The 25,000-nt window shown below is 28.1% G+C and overlaps 2 protein-coding genes and 1 long non-coding RNA gene across 9 annotated transcripts in view; 2 read left to right on the top strand and 1 right to left on the bottom strand.

Moving 5' to 3' along the window:
• The window catches only part of LOC124430350 (kinesin-related protein 4), an 11,115-nt gene extending 3,740 nt beyond the window's left edge, over positions 1-7,375 (top strand). For 3 of the 4 annotated variants that reach the window (XM_046976775.1, XM_046976776.1, XM_046976778.1), the window contains 13 exons: positions 901-1,443; positions 1,588-1,836; positions 2,409-2,676; positions 2,807-3,177; positions 3,487-3,918; positions 4,015-4,188; positions 4,272-4,439; positions 4,545-4,796; positions 4,951-5,237; positions 5,333-5,435; positions 5,552-5,746; positions 5,883-6,887; positions 6,981-7,375. In XM_046976775.1, the coding sequence (XP_046832731.1) occupies positions 901-1,443; positions 1,588-1,836; positions 2,409-2,676; positions 2,807-3,177; positions 3,487-3,918; positions 4,015-4,188; positions 4,272-4,439; positions 4,545-4,796; positions 4,951-5,237; positions 5,333-5,435; positions 5,552-5,746; positions 5,883-6,887; positions 6,981-7,073 (4,140 nt within the window). In that variant the 3' untranslated portion in view covers positions 7,074-7,375. The remainder of the gene's footprint in view (positions 1-900; positions 1,444-1,587; positions 1,837-2,408; positions 2,677-2,806; positions 3,178-3,486; positions 3,919-4,014; positions 4,189-4,271; positions 4,440-4,544; positions 4,797-4,950; positions 5,238-5,332; positions 5,436-5,551; positions 5,747-5,882; positions 6,888-6,980) is intronic. The other variant, XM_046976777.1, reaches the window with a different exon arrangement.
• Positions 7,376-9,130: 1,755 nt separating this feature from the next.
• LOC124430289 overlaps positions 9,131-25,000 on the top strand; it is a 35,014-nt gene continuing 19,144 nt past the window's right edge. Inside the window, exons 1-15 of one of the 3 annotated variants that reach the window (XM_046976613.1) lie at positions 9,131-9,603; positions 14,964-15,146; positions 15,538-15,678; positions 17,292-17,327; positions 18,545-18,727; positions 18,886-19,029; positions 19,166-19,348; positions 19,496-19,627; positions 19,849-20,163; positions 20,466-20,648; positions 20,739-20,870; positions 21,290-21,604; positions 21,976-22,305; positions 22,755-23,075; positions 23,597-23,779. In XM_046976613.1, coding sequence (XP_046832569.1) covers positions 9,249-9,603; positions 14,964-15,146; positions 15,538-15,678; positions 17,292-17,327; positions 18,545-18,727; positions 18,886-19,029; positions 19,166-19,348; positions 19,496-19,627; positions 19,849-20,163; positions 20,466-20,648; positions 20,739-20,870; positions 21,290-21,604; positions 21,976-22,305; positions 22,755-23,075; positions 23,597-23,779 — 3,136 coding nt within the window. In that variant the 5' untranslated portion in view covers positions 9,131-9,248. The remainder of the gene's footprint in view (positions 9,604-14,963; positions 15,147-15,537; positions 15,679-17,291; positions 17,328-18,544; positions 18,728-18,885; positions 19,030-19,165; positions 19,349-19,495; positions 19,628-19,848; positions 20,164-20,465; positions 20,649-20,738; positions 20,871-21,289; positions 21,605-21,975; positions 22,306-22,754; positions 23,076-23,596; positions 23,780-25,000) is intronic. The other 2 variants (XM_046976615.1, XM_046976614.1) reach the window with 2 other exon arrangements.
• The window catches only part of LOC124430291, a 22,563-nt gene continuing 13,641 nt past the window's right edge, over positions 16,079-25,000 (bottom strand). Inside the window, exon 5 of one of the 2 annotated variants that reach the window (XR_006943719.1) lies at positions 16,079-16,428. This is a non-coding gene — a long non-coding RNA (uncharacterized LOC124430291). The remainder of the gene's footprint in view (positions 16,429-25,000) is intronic. The other variant, XR_006943718.1, reaches the window with a different exon arrangement.

Raw genomic sequence — 25,000 nt, forward strand, 5'->3', positions numbered from 1 at the left:
TCTTTTCTTTTTCTTTTTTTTTTTTACTATTTCGCATATCTCTAAAATAATCGACGTTATCAAATAATCGTAGTAAAAAAATTTTCGAACCTTCATCAATCTATCTGACGAATAAAATATATTTTCAAAGGAAACTTTCGAATTCTTTTCATTCGGTTGGAAGTAAATATCATTCTTTTTTTTTTTTTTTTTTTTTTTTTTTTAAATTTGTTAAAATAATAAAGACACTTGACTGTATCAAGTCGACAGAATAAATTTTCTAATTGCAATTTCTTGCTTCTTTCTCTCTCTCTCTCTCTCTCTCTCTCTCTCTCTGTTTTTCTTTCTTTTTATATATATATATATATATATTCGGAAATGAGCGTCACTTTATTCTAAATTCTAATTTTTATTTAAATTCTAATTTTTTGGAAACACATAATGGTCGTTTAATCTAAAAAAAAAAAAATGTAATATTAAAAAAATCAAGCCTTAACGAGATTAATTCTTAGTGCGTGTCGATTTGAAAGAAAAAAAAAAAAGAAAAAAAGAAAAAAAAGAAAAAGAATAAAATTAAAAATTAAAAAATTAAAAAATAAATAAAAAGAAAAAAAAAAAAAAGAAAAAATATAAAAAGATAAATAAGACGATTAAATTTAATTCAAATATCAATGTATATCCTTGCACGTGCTTTTCATTCTCATTTGCCATAGTTGGACAGACAAATTGGCTTATATCCAAATACTATAACAATTTCTGTATATGCATAGTTGGAAAATACCTCTGAATCATGATCATGATCATCAATTATATATATATATATATATAATTCTTTAACGATAGTATAAATTATTTCGTTCCAATTTACAAAATCATTTTTCAAATAATCATTAAATAATTATTTTCAATCGATCATTACAGATGACTTATGCCACGCGAAGAACAATTGGAGAATCTAAAAATTCTACGTTGAGGTTGCAAAATCATGAAAATATGGAGCTTTCGCAGATAATTTTACAATTAGCTAAGGCTAATCAACAATTGGCCAATGCTCATACAACGGCCTTGGCACAATTGGAGGGACTCTATCTAGAATTACAAAGGGAAAGAAGTAAACAGAAAATCATTTCTAATAATAACGAATTAACTTCGTTAAATATTGCAACGAGAAAAAGACTGATCAATCAGGATACGAAAGGAGAATCGAACGAAGAGGATGATGATATAAGAAGGAAGTTTGAACGTCGAATCGATAGATTGGAAAGTTTTATATCCGATAGATCCAATTGTTTTCGGTACGAACAAAGAAATAACATTTGGGATAAATCAACTCACGTAGAATTAAACAAATCTAATGAATATTCTAAACAAGAATCATTTTCACGTATTAATCGATATTATAGGGAATACCCGACGAATTCTCAGGATGATGATACAATCGTTAGGAATAATGAAAATAAAGGAGCAAGTATTATTTATCAGATTTTACTCTCTTTTTTCTTCTTCTACTTCTTCTTTTTTCTTTGATGCATTTTATTCGTATCCTAATTTTCTGATTCGAAAATGTATTTTTTTGTTTTTTTTACAAAAAAAAAAAAAAAAAAATAGGTGACGGAAACAACAAGATCATCCTCCAACATAAATTCGGATAAAATAATTGAAAGGAGAATGAGATCTTACGACAAGCATGATCAAGGACACTCTGATAGATTCACCAATGACGAAATTTTACAATTATACGAGGAAATACGTGAATTGAAAGCTGACAAAATTGAATATCAAAATGCTAACGAAAGATTAAATGCTAATATCGTGGAACAAAAGATATATATCGAAAAGTTATGTAAGGATTACGAGGTAATTTATGATAAATTGTTATCGACATTTACAGATTTCGATTTTACCGATTGCCTATTATATCACGCCTTCTAATTTTTAATCGAGCCACGCGATTGATTTTACTTATTTTCTTTTTTTTTGTTTTCTTTTTTTTTTTGTTTTTGTTTTGTCTTCAAATTTTCATATACTTTTAAATATCTTCGTAAATTAACACAGACTCGATATTTATTAACGTTTGTCTTTTTGATCTTTTGGTAAATGAATACTCCCCTCTTTGGTTTTCCTTTTTTTTTCTATTTTTTTCTTTTTTTTTTTTTTTTTTTTAACGAATATCAGCAAAAAGATGAAAGGGAAAAAGAAAAAAAAATTTCTTTATATTTCCTAACACGCATATGTGGGACGTCGCGAAAGTAATTGTTGAAATTTAGAGTGGAGCTTGAACGAACGTAACAAAAAAAAAAAAAAAAAAAAGAAAAAGGAGAAAAAAAAAAAGAAAAAAAAGACAGCATGAGAAGTTACTAAATGTAAACTTCGATTAATTTAAAAACGAAATGGGAAAGATGTTGTTAAAGGAAATGATTTCGTTTCAGTTGGAAAAAGATATAGCCGAGGCTCGGATAAAAGTTTTAGAGGGCGATTTGAAAAGGATTATTATAGAAAAGGAACAGATTAAGGATATTGAGAATGAGAAGGTATTAATGTTGAACGCACAGTTGGCCGAGGAAATATCTGATAAGAAGAAACATATGAAGATTTTGGACGATGCACTGAATGAGATTCAAAGACTGAGGGAGGGTATGAAGACTGATATGAAGAAAATTAACGAGGAGATTATTTCATTAAATAAAGATGACGTTGGTAATAATTTTTTTTTTAATAAAAAAAAAAAAAAAAAAAAAAAAAAAAAAAAATCGATAAATTAAGATCAAATAATTTTATTAATTAATAAAGAAAATAATTATCGAACAAATTATAATAATATTATTAGAATCTACGGGAACGACGGATAATAATATATCGGAAGGTTCTACGGCAGATCGTACGATCGTTATGGATTTATTTAAAAAAGAATTAATATTGAAGAGAGAAGCAAGACAAAGAGCAATCGCTGCTGTATCATCGGAAATGGAAAGGCTTAGGCAAGAATTGGAAGCAGAAAAGGAAGCTCATTCCGAAACATCAAGAGTACTTGATCTGATAAGATCTGGTACACAATCTGTTAATCAAAATGATATTAATATCGTAACGTCCGTCGAAAGGAATGGTAAAAGATCTAAATCCATCGATGAGGATTCGGATACGGATAATGAAATGTTGCTTAGACGTATCGAGGTTCAACGTCTCAGTAGTATCTTAAAGGTAACACTTTTTACAAAAGTATTTATAAATTGACTTAAATACAATAAACGCGTTTATTTTATTATCTATTATCATTTAATAATGTGGATTAAAAGAAAAGAAAAGAAAAGAAAAAAAAAAAAAGAAAACAAAATAATAATAATAATAGATAATAAAGTATCTGCATCGAGTATTTTATTTTTTGTTTGTTTTGTTCGTATTGTACCCTTTTTCTCTCTTCTTTCTTTTCTTTCTCTTCTGTTTTTTCTCTTTCCTTTTCCCACTTTTTTTCTGTTTTTTTTTTTTTTTTGCTTTTCTTTTCTTCCTTAGGTTTCTGATGAATTACGTAACAATATTCGTTTTCAAATCGAAAAAGTGGATGATCTACGTTATCAACTCGAAAGCGAACCAGAACAGCACCGATACATAATTCGTTGTTTAACAGACGTCACGAACAAAACTAGAGATACATTGAATACCCGTGAACATCGTGCCAATGAATTAAAGGATAATCTAGCACGTAATCTTGCACGATTAAATGACAGAAGCCTTTTGGATTACAAGGACGACGTTAGCGCCGAATGTGAACGTCAATTGGAAAGTATAAACAGTTTGAAGAGTTTGTATAACGAAAGATTAAGAGTATTAAACGAATTGAAAGATGCCGCGATTAAAGAGTTAATCGACGTCAAAGAAAATCTGAAACATTCGTCGAAGGAATGCGAAGGTTTGGAAGAGGATCTCAGAAAAGCTGAGGAAAAGGTTATTATTATTATTATTTTTTTTTTTTTTTTTTTTTTGAAAATATATATATATATATCAATACTTTTGTAATACCTAAATCCATCATCTTCATAGATCGACGCGCAAGATACGGAGATTTCAAATTTGGAATCTCAATTGGGTTTGACAAAAGCAGATTGTAGGGATCTACAAAATCAAATGTCTCTGATCAATAGTTTGTTCACTCAAATGCTTTTAGGAGCTTCTTCCGCCGACATGGATCTCGACAGATTGTCACAATTATTACAGGTATCAATCAATTAATTTTACAATTATTCGTTCGTAGACATATAAATAATTATATTATTTTCAATGTTATTTTTATCAATCAGGAAAATCGTGATCTCATAACTGACATAGCTAGGGACAATGGAACCGAGGCTGCTGCACTTCCAAAATTATTGTTGGATCTGGTGGAACAGGTTGACGGTAATAAAGGATTACAAAAACGTAATGAGGACGATCAACAGCACGAGGAAATAGCTCACAATTTACCGAAGGTCTCTTTTTTTTTTCTTTTCTTTTTTTTTTTCTTTTTCCTTTTTATCAATACATTATCAGTTTTGTTTTCTTTCTTTATCTTCTTTTGTTTGTCAACAACAAAGGTATGGCGCGTTTTGTTGGAGCTATTGAGTTGTCATGCTGCTGCCTCGCAAAATGCATCGGCAACTTCCTCCTCGGATTCAAACAGTTGTTACAAATCGGTCGACACACCAACTGGCCCGAAATTGGTTATATCGGTTAGTAAGACTTACATTCATTTGAAGGAATTAATCCTTGAGAAGAAACATTTGGAAAAGGAAATGAATCGAATGAAACAATTGAATACACATTTGGAAAGCAAACTAGGTGAACAGGCAAGTTTATATGATTTTGTTATTTGTAATATTTCTCTTTCTTTCTTTCTTTCTTTCTTTCTTTCTTTCTTTCTTTTTCCTATTGTTTTTCTTTTCTAATAAATATCTATACGTTTATATATATATATATACATATATATATATATATTTACAGGAAAAGAGACTGTCAGATGTTACTGCCGAATTAAGCAAGACATGGAATATTGTTGGACGAATGCAAGCACAACATCAGCAATTGCATACGCATGAGAAAATTCTTAGATACGAGTTACAACAAAAACGTAAGATGTTACAGGAATTGAAATTAGAATTGGAATATTGCAGGGAAAAATGGGAATCGGCGAGACAGAAAAATACTAATACCGAATTAGAATGGCGCAGTTTAAGACGTGAATTTGCGGCAAGAAAAATGTTATCCGTACATGATTCTGTTAATAACAGGTAAATATATTTCTCAATATTAATTTTACACATTAATCATTTTTAATAATCATAGGTAAGCATATTTCCTATTTATTTAAATACTTTTAATTTAGCGCCGAGAGTGGATTTAGCGATGAACGAGGCGATGATACCGACGAAGAGGATGAAACTGTCGAAGACAGAGTCCGAATGGGTTTAACAAGAAGAAATAGAAAGGTCAATGACGATAATCTTATCATAATATTATATTAATAGATAAAAGAATTATAATTTTTATTAGGATATAAAATGCGTTCACTTAAATAAATCAGATCGTTTAATTAACGTTTTAGGAAAGTCCAAAAACTACGACAATGTCAACGGCAGAGTTAGAACAATCTTCTAATGATAACGAATTAGAAGAGGATAGTTCTTCTATTGCTTCAACGATTCAAGTATCCGTATCTAAACAAGATACTAAATTAGATGATGTTAAGATCTTAGATACGGTATCATCAATGGAACCTACAACTACTCAAGAATCTAACGTACGTCTTTCCTTTTTTTCTTTTATTTTCATTAATTAAATTTTACATTGTAATAACAATAATAATAATAAAAATAATAATCGATAAGACTTTCTTCTTTTTTCTCTTTTCTTATTTGTTTGTTTGTCTTTTATAGCTCGCGTCAGATGTTTTGCAACAATCTTTAGATCCCTTGGATCAAGCTTTGACCACCGTAATACGTAATCTTATAAGGATCGACGATGACGGTGAATCGAGTAGCGACGAATTCAATTCAAGAGAAAACATTACATTGCCATTTATAAGTTACATCGATAACGTAACATCCGAAGATAATCAACAAGATCATAATGATGATCTATCGATCGAAATAGACTGTCCTAGTAATAACGAAACGAAAGATAATATAGATATTCAATCGTGTTATTCTACGTCCGATAGAAATACATTGGATATTTCTAACGTTACCAATGACAATGTCGAAATGACAATAAAATTAAACTTGAATGATACATCGGAGAATCGAAATAATGTTATATCTAAGAACGACGTAACTATGATAATTGAAAATGTATCTAATAATGATATTCCATTGATATCATCAAGTCCAACGCCAATATTTTCGATTGGACCATTTCCTGTAACAAAAAATAATAATTCATCGACTAATCAATTGTTTACACCGATATTAAATGTATCGAATGAAATTAATTCAACGATAGACGATAGATCGTCTGATTTAATGAATATAAACGAGGACGAATCATCGTCGTCATCATCGTCATCGTCATCATTATTAAAAAATATTAACGATAACGATAATAAATCGACATTGAATTTAAACTCGAAAGATTCCAACGAAGAGGTATCTTCTGTCAAGAATGAAGATACTGAGAAAGAAAAGGAATCAAAACCAAAGTCGGATTTAATTAATACACCTGAACAAGTATTGACGGCACGTGCTGACAGATTAAAACGTTTGGAAGAACAAGCTGAATGGTTGATGAAAAAAATGAATGATACTAATAGAAGAGGTTCTGCACTTAGCACGAGATTGGAAGCATTACATGAAACTTATGGTGAACCATCGGCTCCAGTTCCGGATGTTCTGCAAAATCGACAATTAAGATCAACAACCACCGTTTCGTCTAATCTTATTCAAGTATTATTATGGATTAAAATTTAAATCTATAAAAATCTATAAAAATATTCAAATAAAATTTTTCTATATATTAATATAATTATCGTTCAACAGGGAAATGCATCATCCTGTAACGAAGATAATAAAAATCATCAAACGTCGAGTGAAGATAAGGATACCGATAAATCAGTCGATGATGATAAATAAATCATAATGGATCCTGCGAGAATTAAAGAACTAAAGAAAATATACAAATGATAAATCCATTATTGTTTATAATTCTTCTTCTTCTTTTTTTCTTTTCTTTTTTTTTTCTTTTTCTTTTTTTTTTTTTAGTCTATTTTTTACCGGTACTTCGTGTTTAAGCATTAATAAGATTGTTGATATATTATCTGTTGTTCCTATTTATAATTAAGAATGAATGAAATGTACAAATTTAATCAAACTTAATGTTACCAAAGATGTATCATGATGATCCAATGGTTATAATAAATATAATATCCCAGATATATATATATAATATATATATATATATATATATATATATATATATATATATATATATATATATATATATATATAGAGTCTTCTCATCAATTTTTCTTCACATATATTTATAATCTACAAATAAGAAATATAATCGATAAAATATGGATATTTTATTGTGATCTTTCCCACACCGTATTTGTATCTCAAAAGTCATAGTATCAAATCCCAATATAATCGAGATCTTTCTGGCGTCACATTTCATAGTATTTTTATATTGTGATATTAATAACGGCCAGAGTTTAGAGACCGAAAAACATCGAGTTTACAATTTGAAGTATTTTTGAATTATAATTATAGAGTACAAAAGAAGAACTTCAATCAAGCGTATATAAACAATTCTGACAATTTTAATTCTTAATATTAAAATTATTATCACATTTATATAATTATATTAACATTATTACATTTTGTTGATATAATTAATGCAATTGTTCTATACATGTTTAATTGTATAAAAATAATATAAAATATATAACGCACGTAAAGATATTCTATGATTTAAATATATAATTTTTGTGAATAATAAAGCACGTGACTCGTTAATAATTTTTTTCTTTTTCAATGTAAAACTTGTAAAAAAAAAAAAAAAAAAAAAAATAGAAAAACAAAAAAAAAACGAAAAAAAATTACATATTAACTCTACAATATAAATTTCTAAGTCTATCAGATGTATCAGTATCCGTATACCTAAATAGAATTTCTAAATAATACCCTTTCTCCTTTTCTTAATATCTAAAAATAATAATGTCAAATGTCGAAGATGATTGAAAAGTTTTAAAATAAAGCTACGCGTTATCACGTAATACATTATTCATAGATACGAATTTAATTAATAATATTTTTATTAACATCCTTCAATCCATTTACAATTTCAATTATTTTACTGACGATCGTTTAGAATTTATGAAAATTAAAGAAAAAAATATAAATTACAACGCGAATCATGACGTAATATATTTAAAAAAAAAAGAGAAAATAAAAAAAAAGGAAAACGTAGCTGTCGAAACGTTTCAAACCTATGACATCCCCCTCCATCCCATCCTCATCCCAACTTCTCTCCCCCACTTCCACCCCCCCCCCTTCCGTCCTAATCAAATACGATTAATAAAATTACACTGATATTTTTATCCTAAAAATATAAATCCAAATAAAAAATTATTCAATAAAATAAACCATTTCTATTTTCTCTGTCCTATTAATACCAAACGACAATATGAAATGTAATGATGTCATTGAAAAAAGATTAAATGAAAGTATCGTTATCACATCGAAGATTATTCCAAGATAATTATAAAACCTTCTTCGAAGAAAAGAAAGAAAAAAGGAAAAGGGAAAGAAAGAAAAAGAAAAAGAAAAAGAAAAGGAGGAGAAGGAAGGAAGGAAAGAAAATGTTAATAATAGACGTTAAAATCTAGAAAAGAATTTTCATCTAAATAACAGATAATCTCTAACTATTTCTAAATACTTAATCCAATAAGATGAAACGGAAGGAAACTATAAAGGAATCCGGTAGACAAGATGATAATAGAAAAGAGGGTATATGTATATGTGTATACATATATATGTACATGCGTATCTATGTATGGTATGTATGTATGTATATATGTATGTATATATGTATGTATGGTATGTATGTATATATGTATCGTTTTTCTCATAGACGTTGCTGTACGTTGCGTTACGTTGGTCATCCTCATCTTCATCCTCATCTTCATCCGTTGTCGTTGTCGTTGTCGTCGTTTTCGTTGTCGTTGTCGTCGTTGTGATCGTAACGGTGGCAAACTCGCTGTCCGAAAATTCAAAAATAGCTAAGGCGTGTTAGTCAGTGCGACGATGTCGACGGGGAACGACGACGGTTCGGCGGTAAGATTCGGTCGGTGGTGTTGGTGCTGGCGAAGAAGAAGGCGGAGTAGTAATAGCATAACTACGGCTGGCTCCTTCTTCTCCTCTTCGTTAATATCCTTAAAAACGATGTTAATCATTTTGACGGTTTTCCTCGCGTTAACGGGAACGATCGGTCGCGTCGACGCCGTCGCAAGGACGAAACAACATGACGATACTTCAGGATCTCGGGGTGGTAGTAAGACCGGTGGTGCTAACAAGGACGGGGAATCTGTGATCGAAGAAGTTACTGCCAAACAACTCGAGAGAATCCTTAATGATAAGGATTTCGTTGCTGTGTTTTGGTGTAAGTGTCAGCCATTGTTCAAACCATATATGTATATATATGTATATATATATATATATATATATATATATATATATATATATATATCGTCATCGTTGATATACACAAATAATTCCATTTTTTATTGTGACTGATTAATAGTGTCGTTATATACTTTCTTTCTACTGTTAATAAATAAGGGATATGAAAAGAAAAAAAAAATAGAAAGAGAGGGAGGGGAGGAGGGAGAAAAGAGAGAGAGAGAGAGAGAGAGAGAGAGACATCTATCAGGCTCGCATTGTTTTAAAAATAAAAAAAAAAGTGTTTGAACTATCGGATCGAAATTATCATTAATAGTGATTATTATTATTATTATTATTATTATTATTATTATTATTATTATTATTATTATTATTATAATATCTTACCGATGTTTCAAAGGATCAATTAATGTTATCCTAGAATTATATAAAATCGGAAATTATTTAAACGTTTATTTAGAATATGGCCGTCAGGTCGTTTTCAACTATACACCTATCGAATCGTCGTCATTCATAGCTCGTAATCGTGAACATAACATAGTTCTATAATACTGTTTTGCAGGATAGCGATGCGCTGACGTAAACGTTAGGAAGAGAATTTATTGGAAGGATTTCAAGAATATTTAACTTCTTCTCTTCGTATATCTTATTGCATAAACGTTAACGTAATCGTAATTACATTGTTACGAATACAAACATAGAGAATATTATAGAGGGGGAGGAAAATAGAATCTTGTATTTTATGTTTTAGATATATAGATATATACGTATACGTACACATATATATATATATATATATATATATATATATATATATATATATGGAGAGAGAGATAGAGAGAGGAGTCTGTTTGGTCAGTGGTTGTTAACATTAAGCTTTCTCTCACGTTTATTAACGTGGGTTGTTAACAGACAGATTTCTCGGAAAAATGATATGGATGATATCAAGAGCCATACGTTCACCTTGGAAAATTTATTTGAATCAAAAAGGAACCCGCCAGGTCGGTTCTACTTATAGGTTACTACTACTACTACTACTACTACTACTACTATTGGCGATCATATTACATCGTGTTAACTTTTTCTTTTCATTTCCTTTTCCTTTCTTTTTTTTTTTTTCTTTTTAAAGCATAATTAATTTTCATTACTCCTCAAAGGAAAACATATTAATATCTATAAATAGAATTGAACGTCCTAATCGTATATTATAAAAAAAATTTTTCTCCCTTTCTTTCTCTTTCTTTTTTTAATCTTTTTTAAATTTATTTTCACAATAATTAAAATTAAGAATTAATAACGATTCAAAATGATACGATGATATTATACGTTTTCAAACCACGTGGACGTGCATACGTGTTCGTGCGTGTATATATATATATATATATATATATATATATATATATATGCATATGTATATGTATATGTGTATGTGCCTGGGCACGTGTGCGCGGGTGCGTATAATTTTTATAAATTTCATATCTTTTATATATTTTTCTTTCCTTTTTGTTTTCTTTTCCCATTATCTTACCATTCTCTTTCTATCGAGCGATACTGATTCATACGGGAAAGAGATTATATAACTATGAATTTCATTGTAAATAATATAGAAAGGATAATAAGTCGATTGATCGATGATTTTATTCGTATAAAAAAATTCTTTCTCCTTTTTATTTCCTTTTTCTCTCTCTCTTTTTTTTTTGTTTTCCTTTTTTTTTTCTTTCTTTTCTTTTTTTTTTTTTTTTTTTTTTCCTTTTAAATGAAAAATCCACCCAAATACAACGCGCACAGTTGAAATTTTGCAGATTAAATGAATCAAATTAAATTCATAATAAATGAACTCCATTAAAAGGTTACATATCATTCGGTTCAGCGACTTCGGATTAACTTGGCACTTGATTCTCGTCTTAAGAAATAGTATAAAATTTTAAATACCACACTTTAACTAACTAATTCTTTGGATGGAAAATCGTTTACTATCTCGAATTCATGATCACTGTATGTACATGATCTAAGAAGGAATTATGACCTTCTCTCTCTCTCTCTCTCTCTCTCTCTCTCTCTCTCTCTATCTATCTATCTATCTATCTATCTATCTATCTCTCTCTAGAAAGAGAGACATCAAGGTAACTCTCCTATGTGATATAACAGATACAGAGAATTTTCGCTGTTTCTGCCAAGTTTAATCCACCCAGTGAGAAAGAAATTCCGATTGTACGTAAATACATAATTACAAGCGATATGTGCTTTATTATAATGAATTATGAAAGAAGAGAGATGATTTAAAGGGAGGAGAGGGGACGGGGGGGGGACGGGGGAGGGGGAAGTAATATAACGATGTGGGATATAACACACACGTGCTTCGTAATAGTAACTCTTTGAGATTGATTTAAACGAATATACATGTAAAGAGAGAGAGAGAGAGAGAGAGAGAGAGAGAGGGGGGGGGAAGAAATAATAATAATAATAAAAAAAAAAAAGAAACAAAAAAAAGGAGACAATGAATGAAAATCAATCCGATGACAAATTGAAGATATATTTCTTTTGAATATAAATCATGAGAGATTTAATCGAAGATATACGAATTAATACGAATGAATTTTTAAAACTTTTTAAAAAATTGACATATCTTTAACATGCATATAAATATAGGCGCGCGCGCATGAAGATCAGCGTACGGACATATGTGATGCGTGATTTTTGAAAAAGAAAGAAAAAAGAAGAAACGGAAAAAATGGGGGAAAAAAAAAAAAAAAAATAAAGAAATAAACAAAATTAATAAATAAAAAGAATAGAAATCATTATATTTATGAGGATGATTATCGTTATGTGTAAAAACGATATATATATATAAATACATATATCGTACGAATTTCGTATATAGGAATCAGTCTAGAGAGTGGGTACTTGATTCTTAAAGGCGCTGTAGCAAGGCCGGCACTCTGCCGCATTTAGAACCCGTTCGAGTTATTTTGGCTTTTGCCTCCAAGCCTCTCTCTCTCTCTCTCTCTCTCTATCTCTATCTATCTATCTATTTCTCTATCTCTCTTTCTTTCTCCCTCTTTCGTGCTACCCAACTAATCAGAAAAGCTTCACTACTACCCTGTGTCTATGAATTTCGATGATACATACGTTTACCACTTATGTATGTTGCTATTGGCATAGTCACGTGATCGAATAAAAAGATGAAGAAAATTATTATCCAGAAGAAGAAGAAGAAGAAGAAGAAGAAGAAGAAGAAGAAGAAGAAGAAGAAGAAGAAGGAGGAGGAGGAGAAGAGGAGGAAGAGGAAGTTGAAGATGAAGATGAAGAAGATGAAGAAAAAGAAAAAAAGAAGAGGAAAGGAAAGGAAGAAGATGAGAAGAAAAGAGAGGGAAGAAAGAAAAAGTTACGAAAAAAGGAAAAGGAAAAAAGAGAAAGAGAGAGAGAGAGAGAGAGAGAGAGAAACGGATAAAGATGAGAAGTAAGAAAGGTTTCATGTAGAACCCCGGGCAACAAATCGTTGCGGTTCGTCGACGATGTCTTCGAACGCACTTTATACGCGTGTATACGTAAAGAAGGAGGACCCGGACCACGAGCTCTCACGTCGAACCTATTTCCAGCTGGCACGTTCTCTCCCGCTCTCATCGTCTCGTGCCGTCTCAGAGGCTATCTTTTTCTTTTCCTTTTTTTTCTTCTTCTTCTTCTTCTTCTTCTTCTTGTGCCTTTTCTTCTTCTTCTTCTTCTTCTTTTTCTATTTCTTATTCTCGCGTTTGTCTATTGCCAGGCAAACAAACAAAAAAAAAAAAAAAAAAAAGAAAAAAGAAAAAAAACCTACAGTATATTTTCTCTTTACATGGCCTGATTTTCTTTCCCTTATTTTTCTATCTTTCCTTTTTTTTTCCTTTTTCCTTTTCTTCTCTCCATATCGTGTCTCCTCCTCGATTGAGCAGCCTTATTGCCAGATATTTGTCATCTTAAAACTGCCAACGGTTAGGCTTGTTTTCTATTTTTTATTTCTTTTTCTTTATTTTATTTTATTTGTCATTAATTTATTTTTTTTTTATTTATTAATTTTATTTTTATTAATTTAATTTTATTTTTTTGTCATTATTTTTCTTCTCTTTTGTCGTCGTCGTCGTCGTCGTCGTTTTTGTTGTATAAAAAATTCAGCTTTCACAATTTTTATCAACTGATTAATGATTATACTTCATCTATAATTAATAATGAAATTTAATGATATAACAATAAAGAATATAATTTATTTGTAAATTGCAACTTCATCACACATACTTGATGTTTGTGAATCTATTGAGATTTTTCTCGTGGTCTTTTTTCTTTTTTTTTTTTTTTTTTATTTTTTATTTTTTATTAAATCTTGACTTTAATTGTTTGACATCTAGAATAAAAACCGATACTGTGAGATTTTTAAATAAAGAATATAATTTATATTCGTGTAATTTTCTTTTTTTTCTTTTTTCTTTTTTTCTTTTTTTTAATCATACTTACAACTTACAGATCGATTGAAATTTTTGTTAACGCGTGTGAAGGGTGGAGGAGGGGGGCTTGGGGATGATTGTTTTAGCATGCGATATTGTATCATAATTATGTGACATAAGTTATTATTCATTAAAAATTATCTTAATAGTTTTCGTTAATGAGGGAATATTTTGATGCATAATAAAATTGGACGTTTATGCAAAAAAAAAAAAAAAAAAAAAAGAAAATAAAAAAAAAGAAAACATATTTTTCAAATATCCTAATATGGAATGGTAATAGGCCAACTTGCGTACAATCTTGTTTAACTTATTTATGCCAATTAATTGTAAAACGTTCCATATTCAACAATTGTAACCGAATACTCGGTTAGAGCGGTCAGCCGACACCGCAAATAGAGCCGGCAAAGAGCTCGAAGAAGTCTGCCAAGACTCTGATGAAAAACATAAAACGCAAGAGTGCGGGCTGAATTTTCAATGAACCTGAAGCTCGAGACGTTCTTGAATATGATAAGGCAAAGATTAAGAAAAAAAAAAAAATATTTATATATATATATATATATATATATATATGTGTCTTTATAAATTAATTATGATATTATTCTAAAGAAAAAATGTACTTTTAATTTTAAGATGATATATTATTATTATAATTATTTTTATTATTATTATTATTATTATTATTATTATTATTATTATTATTATTATTATTGTTTAAAAAAGAAAAAAATATATATATATATACACATATATTACATTGATTTTACTATACTATTTATATTTATATTTTTAAATCATTATATATTATTATTATTATTATTATTAATTTTAAATAATGAAATAACATATTATAATTGATTCATTACAGATGCGAGAAGTTGTACGACCTGTGACAAAGTATTAGCTGAATTGGAAAAAATAGACGATGACACGGATCACTTTGGTGTCGATTTTGTTAAGATCAACGATAAAAGAGTTGCGAAACAGTATGGAATTAAAAATTTCCCTGCCCTCACGTATTTCCGTGAAAAAGAACCTATCATATACGATGGTGAGATTAGAACCAATTCTTTCTTTCTTTCTTTTTTTTTCTTTTTTTTCTTTTTTTTTTCTTTTTATTTTTTCTTTTCAAGCAAACGATACTACCTATTCTTAAAGAACAAAACAAAACAAAACAAAAAATAAATCCCACCCTCTATCTATAACTTTTTCTTTTTAAACATACACTCGTAAAAGTACTTTAGCAAAATTGCAAAAAAAATAAAAAAATAAAAAAAAATAAAAAGAAAACAAAAAGACAATCATTAAATTATATAAATAATTATTTAATTATATATTTCGTCAGATACGTAAGATACATAAATAATTCAAGTTATTTTTTCATATGTCATTATATCCTTGAAAATAAAAACATTTCTACGAACGACTCATCACCATTTTAGGAGACTTGATGGACGAAGAAAACGTTTTAGATTTTCTTACAAGTTTAGAGGCAATGGATTTACCAGATCGGATAGAAGAAGTAAATGCTAAAATACTGGATAAAATTGTCGAGGATACGGATTTCGTAGCGGTTCTTTTCTGTGAGTTTTTCTACTTTCTCCATCTCTCTCTGTCTTTTTTTTTCTTTTTTTTTTTTTTTTCTTCATTTCTTCTCTCTTCCCTTCGTACAATTTAATCTTCTCATTTCTCGTTTCTTCTCATTTTCAATCTCATTCTAATCAGCATCATATCAGGAGAATCATTTCTTCATAATAAAGTAAAATTCATCGATTATTATAAAGTAATTATATTACATATTATTATGATGATAATGATGATTATTATTATTTTTTTTATTATTATTGTTATTACTTAGGAGAAGAGAAAATATTCAATCAAAAATGATAACAAAGATATAATGTATCAATAGATCGATATTCAAGATGACAATCTACGTAATACAACAGGATTGATTAAAAAATTTATTAAAAATGATTTATATAAATATTTTTTTTTTTTTTTTAATATTTTATTAAAAAAGATTATTATATATCAATTGCACTATTTCCAGATGTTTTAGATGAATTTCTTTTTTTTTTTTCTTTTCTTTCGTTTCATTTATCAAATCATCGTCAAACAACAAGACTAACTCGTAAAACTATAATACAAGCCTGATTACAAGTCAAAAATCTCTGAAAAAAAAAAAAAACAACATAATTCAGGATGATAGCTTTAATTTACTGTGACACAAATTTTGCAATTGTCCTTTTCTTTTTTTTTCTTTTTTCCATTTTCATACTCTCCGATCCTTATCCCGCGCTTTTTAACATACACTTTTTAACTTGTCGTCTCTAAAAAAAAAAAAAGAACACAATAAAAAATATTCATCATAATTTTTTATATATATATATATATATATATATATATATATATAAAATATTATTAATTGTTATTCTCACATACTATTACTATACTATCACATACATATTATTGTCATACAATCTTTCCTCTTATTGTCAGTATTTGTTTCTACTTATTCTTTCTGTAATAATTCTGTAATAATTTGTCTCTATGTCTCTTTTTTTAAATTAATTAATTACCAATAAAACGACGTGCGCTCATAACGTATCGCAAAGACCACGAAAATATATATATATATATATATATATATGTATATATCTATGTATACAGATATATAAATATATACACATGGATAAATAAACAAATATATATATGTATATATAAGCATACAGTTTACATTTGATAATTGTCTAATAAAAAGAAAACAACGCACACACTCATTTCTGCTGGCATCATTAATGTTGCGTGACGAAAGTTATGATTGCAAGTATTAAAAGATTTAATTACCTTAGAAGAAATTAAAGATATAACGAGTAAAAATAATATCATATTAGATCGGTCAGTCGATCGATCGATCGATTAATTAATTAATTAATTAATTACTTATTATATATTTATTAATTATTTATTTATTAATATATTCATATATTATCATATATAATCATGACTCTCGTCGGGCAAAGCTAAATTTGTCTAATGCAATAATTAAAATCATGTTATGAATAAACTTTAGGAGCTTTGTAAATTGATCAAAATGTCGGACGTTTCGCTTTGCGACCCGTTGTTGCATTATGACAATACTTGTAAATATTACATACATGTGAAACGTTCTTGTGTGTGTTAATGTGGATAGGTCCTGATACGCAGCGGTGTGCTGGCGCCGGTTCTAGTAAGTACACATTCAAAAGAAACTCTACCAAATCCTTTTTTACCTCTTACATTAGAGCTTTCATATGTATATATGTATATGTATTTATATGTTATACATGTTTTTTTTTTTTTTTATGTATATTAACATAAATCTTGCTTTAATAGTAGATGTTTCCTTCGTCCGATATATTCTCTTTTCTTTTATTTCTTTTTGTTTTGTTCTTTTTTTTCTTTTTCTTTTTTTTTTCCTTTTTTTTCTTTTCTTTGCTTTTTACGATTGCACTCTCATCATTTTTGTCATTAACAGATTTGATTTTTTTCTTAGAAAAAAAAAAAAAAAAAAAAAAAGAAAAAAAATTAAATAAATAAATCCCATAAATATATGTCATATATAATGTGTCCTTTGTCCATTATTTGTTTATTGTTTGGCATCTATGTTATTTGTGTATGACTGTGTATGCATAGATAGATGGTACATATAAAATACACATTTGCAAACTATAATTGCTTTTAACAATTAAATAACATTTCGTTATTATTTGTCCTTTTTTTTTCTTTCTTTTTTTCATTCCCCCTTTTTTTTTTTCTTTACAGAACGTATATATTATATATTATATATATTATATATTATATACATTATATATATATATATATATACATACATATATATATATATATATATATGTATGTATGTGTAATATGCGTATATTAATCTTGAAGAATTTTAGTCAATGCCAAGAGGAGATCGCAACAAGAGCCAAGAAGACAATTTTTTATTTTCCTTTTTTTTCCTTTTCTTTTTTTTTTTCTTTTTTTTTTAGGTTTTTCGTTGTAGTTATTAGTCATCCCGAATCTATCAACAACAAATAAATCCATACTTATTCTCTTTTCTCTTGAAATATATGTACTTGTATTTTATTCTTTTCTCCAATTTAGTCGCAATCATCGATTCAATCGATAAAGTATATAATATATTTTGCTATGTATTTTTTTTTGTTTCTTTTTTTTTTTTTAAATTCATTGCACACTTTAATAATACATACAGCGCAAGAGAAAGAGAAAGAGAGAGAGAAAGAGAGTGCGTCTTTTTCTTTCTCTCTTTTTCTCTTTTTTTTTCTTTTCTTTTTTTTTCCTCTTTTTTTTCTTTTTCCTTTTTTTTCTTTTTTTTTTTTATATTAACAAAATACATAAATAGACTAAAATTTGTAATCTATCGATTTATTTCAAATGGGACAGACAAGCCAGACTGCAAGAAATGCTTGAAGGCACTTCAAGAATTGGAAAATATCGATGACGAGGCTGATCAATTGGGTATTGGTTTTGTCAAAATTGCTGATGAACAACTTGCTGAAGAATATAATCTTGGACCCTTACCGGCTCTAGTTTATTATAGACATCAAATTCCCATCATCTACGAACGTGAGTATCTATCGTAAATATTAAACTAGAAATGTTTCTATTAGAAATGTTTCACTTGAAACGTTTCACTAATAAATATTTCATTAATAAATCTTTCGTTGATATAAATCGTTAATAAAAAATTATATTATATTTAATTGATCCTAATGATCGTATAGACGAATTAAGCAAAGAGGAAGACGTATTGGAATGGTTAGTAGCAAATAAAAGTACAGGCGATGAGGAAGACGTCATCGAAGATGTTACATCAAAAACGTTGAACACATTGATTGGAAACATCGATAACCTGGTCGTTTTATTTTGTAAGTGTATATATACATATATATATATATATTTTTTTTTTATCGTTTATAGATACGCACACAGACACATAGGGACAGACAGATACCAAAATGTAATATTTTCGTTTATATAAATAAACAATTGTATTTATAATAGACGATCATGGTGACGAGGATTCGATGCAAGTATTGAACGAGCTTGAAAAAATAGATGACGATTTGGACAAACATGGGATACAATTTGTCAAGATCGACGATGAAAAAGCAGCGAAGGAGTTCGGTTTAGATTATGTACCAGCGATTGTATATTTTGAAAAGCAAATACCAAATGTTTATGACGGTAGGTAGGTGGAATGGAGATGATAGAAATTCGTAATTATTTTTTCCGGTTACTATTCATCTGGTCTTTGTTGTTTTTTTCTTTCTTTTTTTCTTTTTTTTTGTTTTTTTTTTGTCTTTTTTTTTTTTTTTTTAATCTTAATTTCAGGCGACGTCGAAAACGAGGATGAGATATTGGAATGGTTGTTATCGCAATTGGAAAAGGATGAGATAGAAGATGTTACCGACGAGATGTTAGATCGTTTGATAAAAGATGGAAAAACATTGGCCGTTCTATTTTGTAAGAATATTTTGATATTAAATATCTTTCGATATTAAATATATTAATCAATTAATATCAATCAATATTAAATATTAAATAATTTTAATTTTTAATATTAAAGAAATTAATAAATTGTTTTTAATTAATTCATCGTTCAATCTCGGTCTATATATATATATATATATATATATATCTTGCTAATTGTTTTCTTTCTTTTTTTTTTTTTTTTTTACAATAAGATGACAACAACGATCGAAAGTCACAAAGGATTTTAAACGAATTGGAAAACATTGATGACGAGTGCGATCAATTGGGTGTTACATTTGTTAAGATCGATAATGCCGAAGAAGCAAAGGAATATGGTATCGAGAAAATACCAACTATGCTTTATTTCGAAAAAGGAATACCAACGTTGTACGAGGGTAACTTGGAGGACGAGGAGAAGGTATTGAAGTGGTTGGAACAACAACAGAAGAGCGAACAAATAGAGGATATCACCAACGAGGTGTTAGACATGATTATTGAAAAAATGCCGCACGTAGCCGTACTTTTTTGTTAGTAATTAATTGTTAACAAGGGTCGTCTATTAATCGACCTCCCTCCCCCCTCTCCCTTCCCCATTAAGATACATATATATATACATATATATATACATATATATATACATATATATATATATATATAGATAGATAAAAAATTATATCTAATTACCATAATACCTTTTTCTAATCTTTATCGATATTCGTATATATGTAATTCTTTTTTCTTTCTCTCCCTTTTTTTTTTGTTCTCTTTTCCCTTTATTTTCTTTTGCTTTCTTTTTTTTTCTTTTTTTACTTTTCTTTTTTTCGTGTAGACGACAAAGATCAAAAGAAAAGTCAAAAGGTCCTTGGCGAGTTGGAAAACATTGACGACGATTGCGATCAACATAATATAGCCTTTGTCAAGATTCATGATTTAGATGAAGCTAAGGAATATGGAATTGAAAATCTTCCAACATTGGTTTTCTTTGAAAAAAGAATACCTCACGTTTACGAAGGTAAATATTTGAATGATAAACTATAAAAAATTTTTCATATCTTTAAAATATTGAATAAAATTATGATCCTATTCATCTATTTATCTATAGGTGATCTAATGAACGAAGATCAATTATTGGGATGGTTATTACATCAGAAAAAACATACCGAGATACCTGAAGTTACGGATGAGATGATGGAAAAGCTTATTGAAACTTCGCCGTATCTTGCTGTCCTTTTTTGTAAGAAACTATAAATACATATATATATATATATATATATCGTTTAGATGAATAGTACAGTCTGGGGCGAAAACTTTGTAAAGGTCAATTAAATTTTAAGCTGATTTTAATTTTTTATTTTATTTTCTTTTTTTTTTTTCTCTTTCTTTTTTTATTTTATTTCTTTCTTTTAAATCGTAAAACAACAAGCTTAGGAAACTTCTTACGATTTGAAAAATAAAAATTATCAACATTTAATTATAATCTTAAAAATTAGCAGCCTTAGGATATTTTTTAAGATGATATGAAAAATAAAAATTTTCTTCGATCTTCAATTATAATATTGAAAATAATTTATACGAATCTATTGATTCTCTTCGTTAATTTTTATTTTATCATTTTCTTCGAACATTAAAGGATATAAATTTGTGTTCGATTAGATGACAAAGATGACAAGCAGGATATACGTATTCTAAACGAATTAGAAAATATCGACGATGAACTTGAAAAGGAAGGTATCGTTATCATTAGAATGGATAATGATGCTGAGGCAAAGGAGTATGGTATCGATCATCTTCCTACTTTAGTTTATTTCGAAGATAAGATCCCAGCTATTTACGAAGGTGATCTTCTCAACGAAGATGAAGTTTTGGAATGGTTGATCGAACAGAAAAACACTGCCACGATCGAAGAGGTCACGGATGAAATTCTAACCGATCTCATAAACGAACACGAATATGTTGTGGTGTATTTTAGTAAGTTATATCAAAAAAAAAAAATATATATATATATATATACATCTTCTATGAGATAATATTATATTGTTTCTAGCTAACTCTTTTTTTTTTTTTTATCAAATTCTAAATATATTAAAAATATTCATTATATTACAAATATTTCCTATGTGAAAATTCTTGTTGGATCAAAATAATTATTTTCCTTTTTCCGGATCAATTTTTTTTCATATAATAAATATGACTTTAATCAATTAAGATTAGATTAAATTAAAATATTAAAAAAATAATCGCCATGAAAATTCTTATTAGATCATAATAAATTAATTAATAATAATATATATATATATATGTATAAGAAAAATTTGTGATAAATTAATTTTGTTGAATAGGTGGAAGCTGCGACGAAGGTGAAAGCTGCGATAATGTTCTCATAGAATTAGAAAATATCGATGATGAATTAGACGAAGCTGGTATAATTTTCGTGACGACGGAAGATATGCCACTTGCCAAAAAATATGGTATTAAAAACTTCCCAACTTTGGCTTTCTTCAGAAACAAAGAACCTTTGATATATACTGGTGATCTTGATGACGAGGACGAAGTTCTCTCTTGGATCACTGACGAAAATACACTGGAGATACCAGGGAAAATCGAGGAGGTTAATACCAAACTATTGGAAAATATTTTGGATGAGAACGATTATGTTGTTGTTTTCTTTTGTAAGTATACATTATTCATATGTATACCTATTTATTTGCCTTTGTATCTGTCTCACTTATTTATAACATATGTATATATTTAATTTACGATACAGAGAGGATCAAAAGTCCTTAAACGGGTCAAAAGTTTATAAGTGATTTTAAGATCGAATAATTAATCTTCCTTTTGAGACTTTTATTGAGACTTGTAGTTCGACGATCTAACAAAAAAAAAAAAAAAAAAAAGAAAAAAAAGAAAAAAAGAAAAAAAAGAAAAAAAAAAAGATTGAAACTAGAAAGTCTCAAAAAAGAATAATTTAATTTTTATCTTAACACGATTTACATGTTAGGTCCATTTGAAAATTTTTGAATCGTATCCTATACAAAGACCTATCTCTTATCTCATTAATTTTCCTTGAAATTATTCTCTTTTCCCTTCGAGTAAATTAATAAATATAAAATTAACGCAGATAAGGAAGGTGACAAAAAGAGTCAGAAAATCCTTCAAGAGTTAGAAAACATTGACGACGAGTGCGAAGAAAAGAATATCGATTTTGTTAAAATATCTGACGAGGGCATTGAAAAGGAATACGATTTACCTGGGCTACCAGCTCTTGCATTTTACAGGCACAAATTTCGTCAGTTTTATACAGGAGACATGATGCACGAGGAAGCTATTTTAGATTGGTTATTAGATCTACGAAGTTCAACGCCCGATGTTATCGAGAGCGCTGATAGGAAAACATTACAAACGCTCATTAACGATGTAGAACATCTCGCTGTATTTTTCTGTAAGTTCTTCCTTTTTTTTATATTTAATTTCCATTTTTTTCTTCGTCCTCTTTCTATTTTTCTTTCCCTTTTTTTTTTCTTTTTTGATTTATTCTCAAAGTATTACTTTCATCTAATTAATCCATCAAAAGAAAAAAGAAAAAAAAGAAAAAAGAAAAAATCTATAATATATATTCTTACGATCTATAAAAATTGATCGTTATATTAATATGCATATTACATATAACAAATAAAATGGAATAAAAGAAATTACAAACAAAAAAAAATATATATATATATATACAATTATATATATATATTTATATCATTATTATTATATAATAATTATTTAATTAATATATAATCGTATATAATTAATTTTTTTATATTAATTTAAATAATATAATTAATATATAATAATAATATTTAATTATATATTATATTAATATATCCAAAAGAAAATAATATATATATATATATAATTATGATAGATCATTGTAATAAATTGTCTTGTTATTGTTTCATTTTTGTCTATGCTTAGACGATGACGATTGCGATACCTGTGCAGAAATATTGGAGGAATTAGAAACGATTGACGATGATACAGATAAGCACGGGATACAGTTCGTTAAATCGAACGATGCTAAATTGGCAGCTGAAATCGGTGTCTTCTCCTTTCCAGCATTGATTTACTACGAGACCGGTGTTCCAATCATGTACGACGGTAAGCTTGGTGTGCTTCATTTCGCTTGGTCATTAAATGCAGAGTCGAGAAAGATAGTCGGTGCAATATTATTTCATTTCCTACATACATACATATAAAAAAGAAAAAAGAAAAAAAAAAAAAAACAAAAGAAAAAAAGAATAATTATTTCTACCAATATTATATCTCTCTACATATATACTTTTCTTTTGTTTTTTATTTCTTTTTTCTTTTTTTTTTTATTTTTCTATTTTCTATAATATCCCTCTTTAAATATTTTCAAACACAATGGAAATTGATATTACAAGTTCAAAAAACCAATTCACGTGAGAATTATGATCTTTGATTAATTTATTTAATTCGTATAAAAAAAGTTTTTATTTCGTTTTTATCTTTTTTCAAAAAAAGAAGAAAAAAAAATTATTCTACACTTAGAATAATTATTCTAATTATCCTATATTGCAGACTTTGTGTAATGCATTTTTGAGCATTCTTGTAGAGACAAAAAGACGCGCCCGACATGCCCCCCCGCCCCCGATGATCTAATCTTGATGAAAAAAGATTTCGGTATGCCAAACCGAAAGAGTTTCTCATTTTTATATGCGTGTGTACCTTTTATAGGCAATCTTAAGAACGAGGAGAGAGTTCTGGAATGGTTAATCGAACAAAAAAGTAAGGAAATTTCTAGGATCATGATTATTATTACTGGTGTACTGTTTTTTGTGACGTTAATCTCGGTTGTGACTATACCACCGTATTATCAGTATAATACACGCGCTAAAGTGATAACTCCCGTCATTCTACCACCACCGCGATCACCATAATATTATCCTTTAAAAAAAAGGGATTTTCAACGTTTGACTTTGCGATATAACTTTTATCTATATACATTTATATTAATATGTTTACAATTATCCTAAGAGATATTTATCAATTTTATAAAGTTTCTTGAAATTGTTTATGTCATTTTTTTTTTTTCATTTTCTTTTCTTTTCTTTATCGATATACGGGGAGATTATACGTTCTTAAAGTATAGGTCAATCATTTTGGAACACCCTGTACATAGTTTATGAATACAAAATTTAATGTGCATATATATAAATATATATATATATATATATATATATTTACTTTTTTATTTTATTTTATTTTATTGCCATTATTAGATTATAACTATAGTTATATTTATTTCTATAAAAAATACATCGATTGTAGGATATATTTTCAGTTTCAGATATGTGA

The sequence above is a fragment of the Vespa crabro genome, chromosome 18 (genome assembly GCF_910589235.1).
Source record: "Vespa crabro chromosome 18, iyVesCrab1.2, whole genome shotgun sequence".
Taxonomy (NCBI): domain Eukaryota; kingdom Metazoa; phylum Arthropoda; class Insecta; order Hymenoptera; family Vespidae; genus Vespa; species Vespa crabro.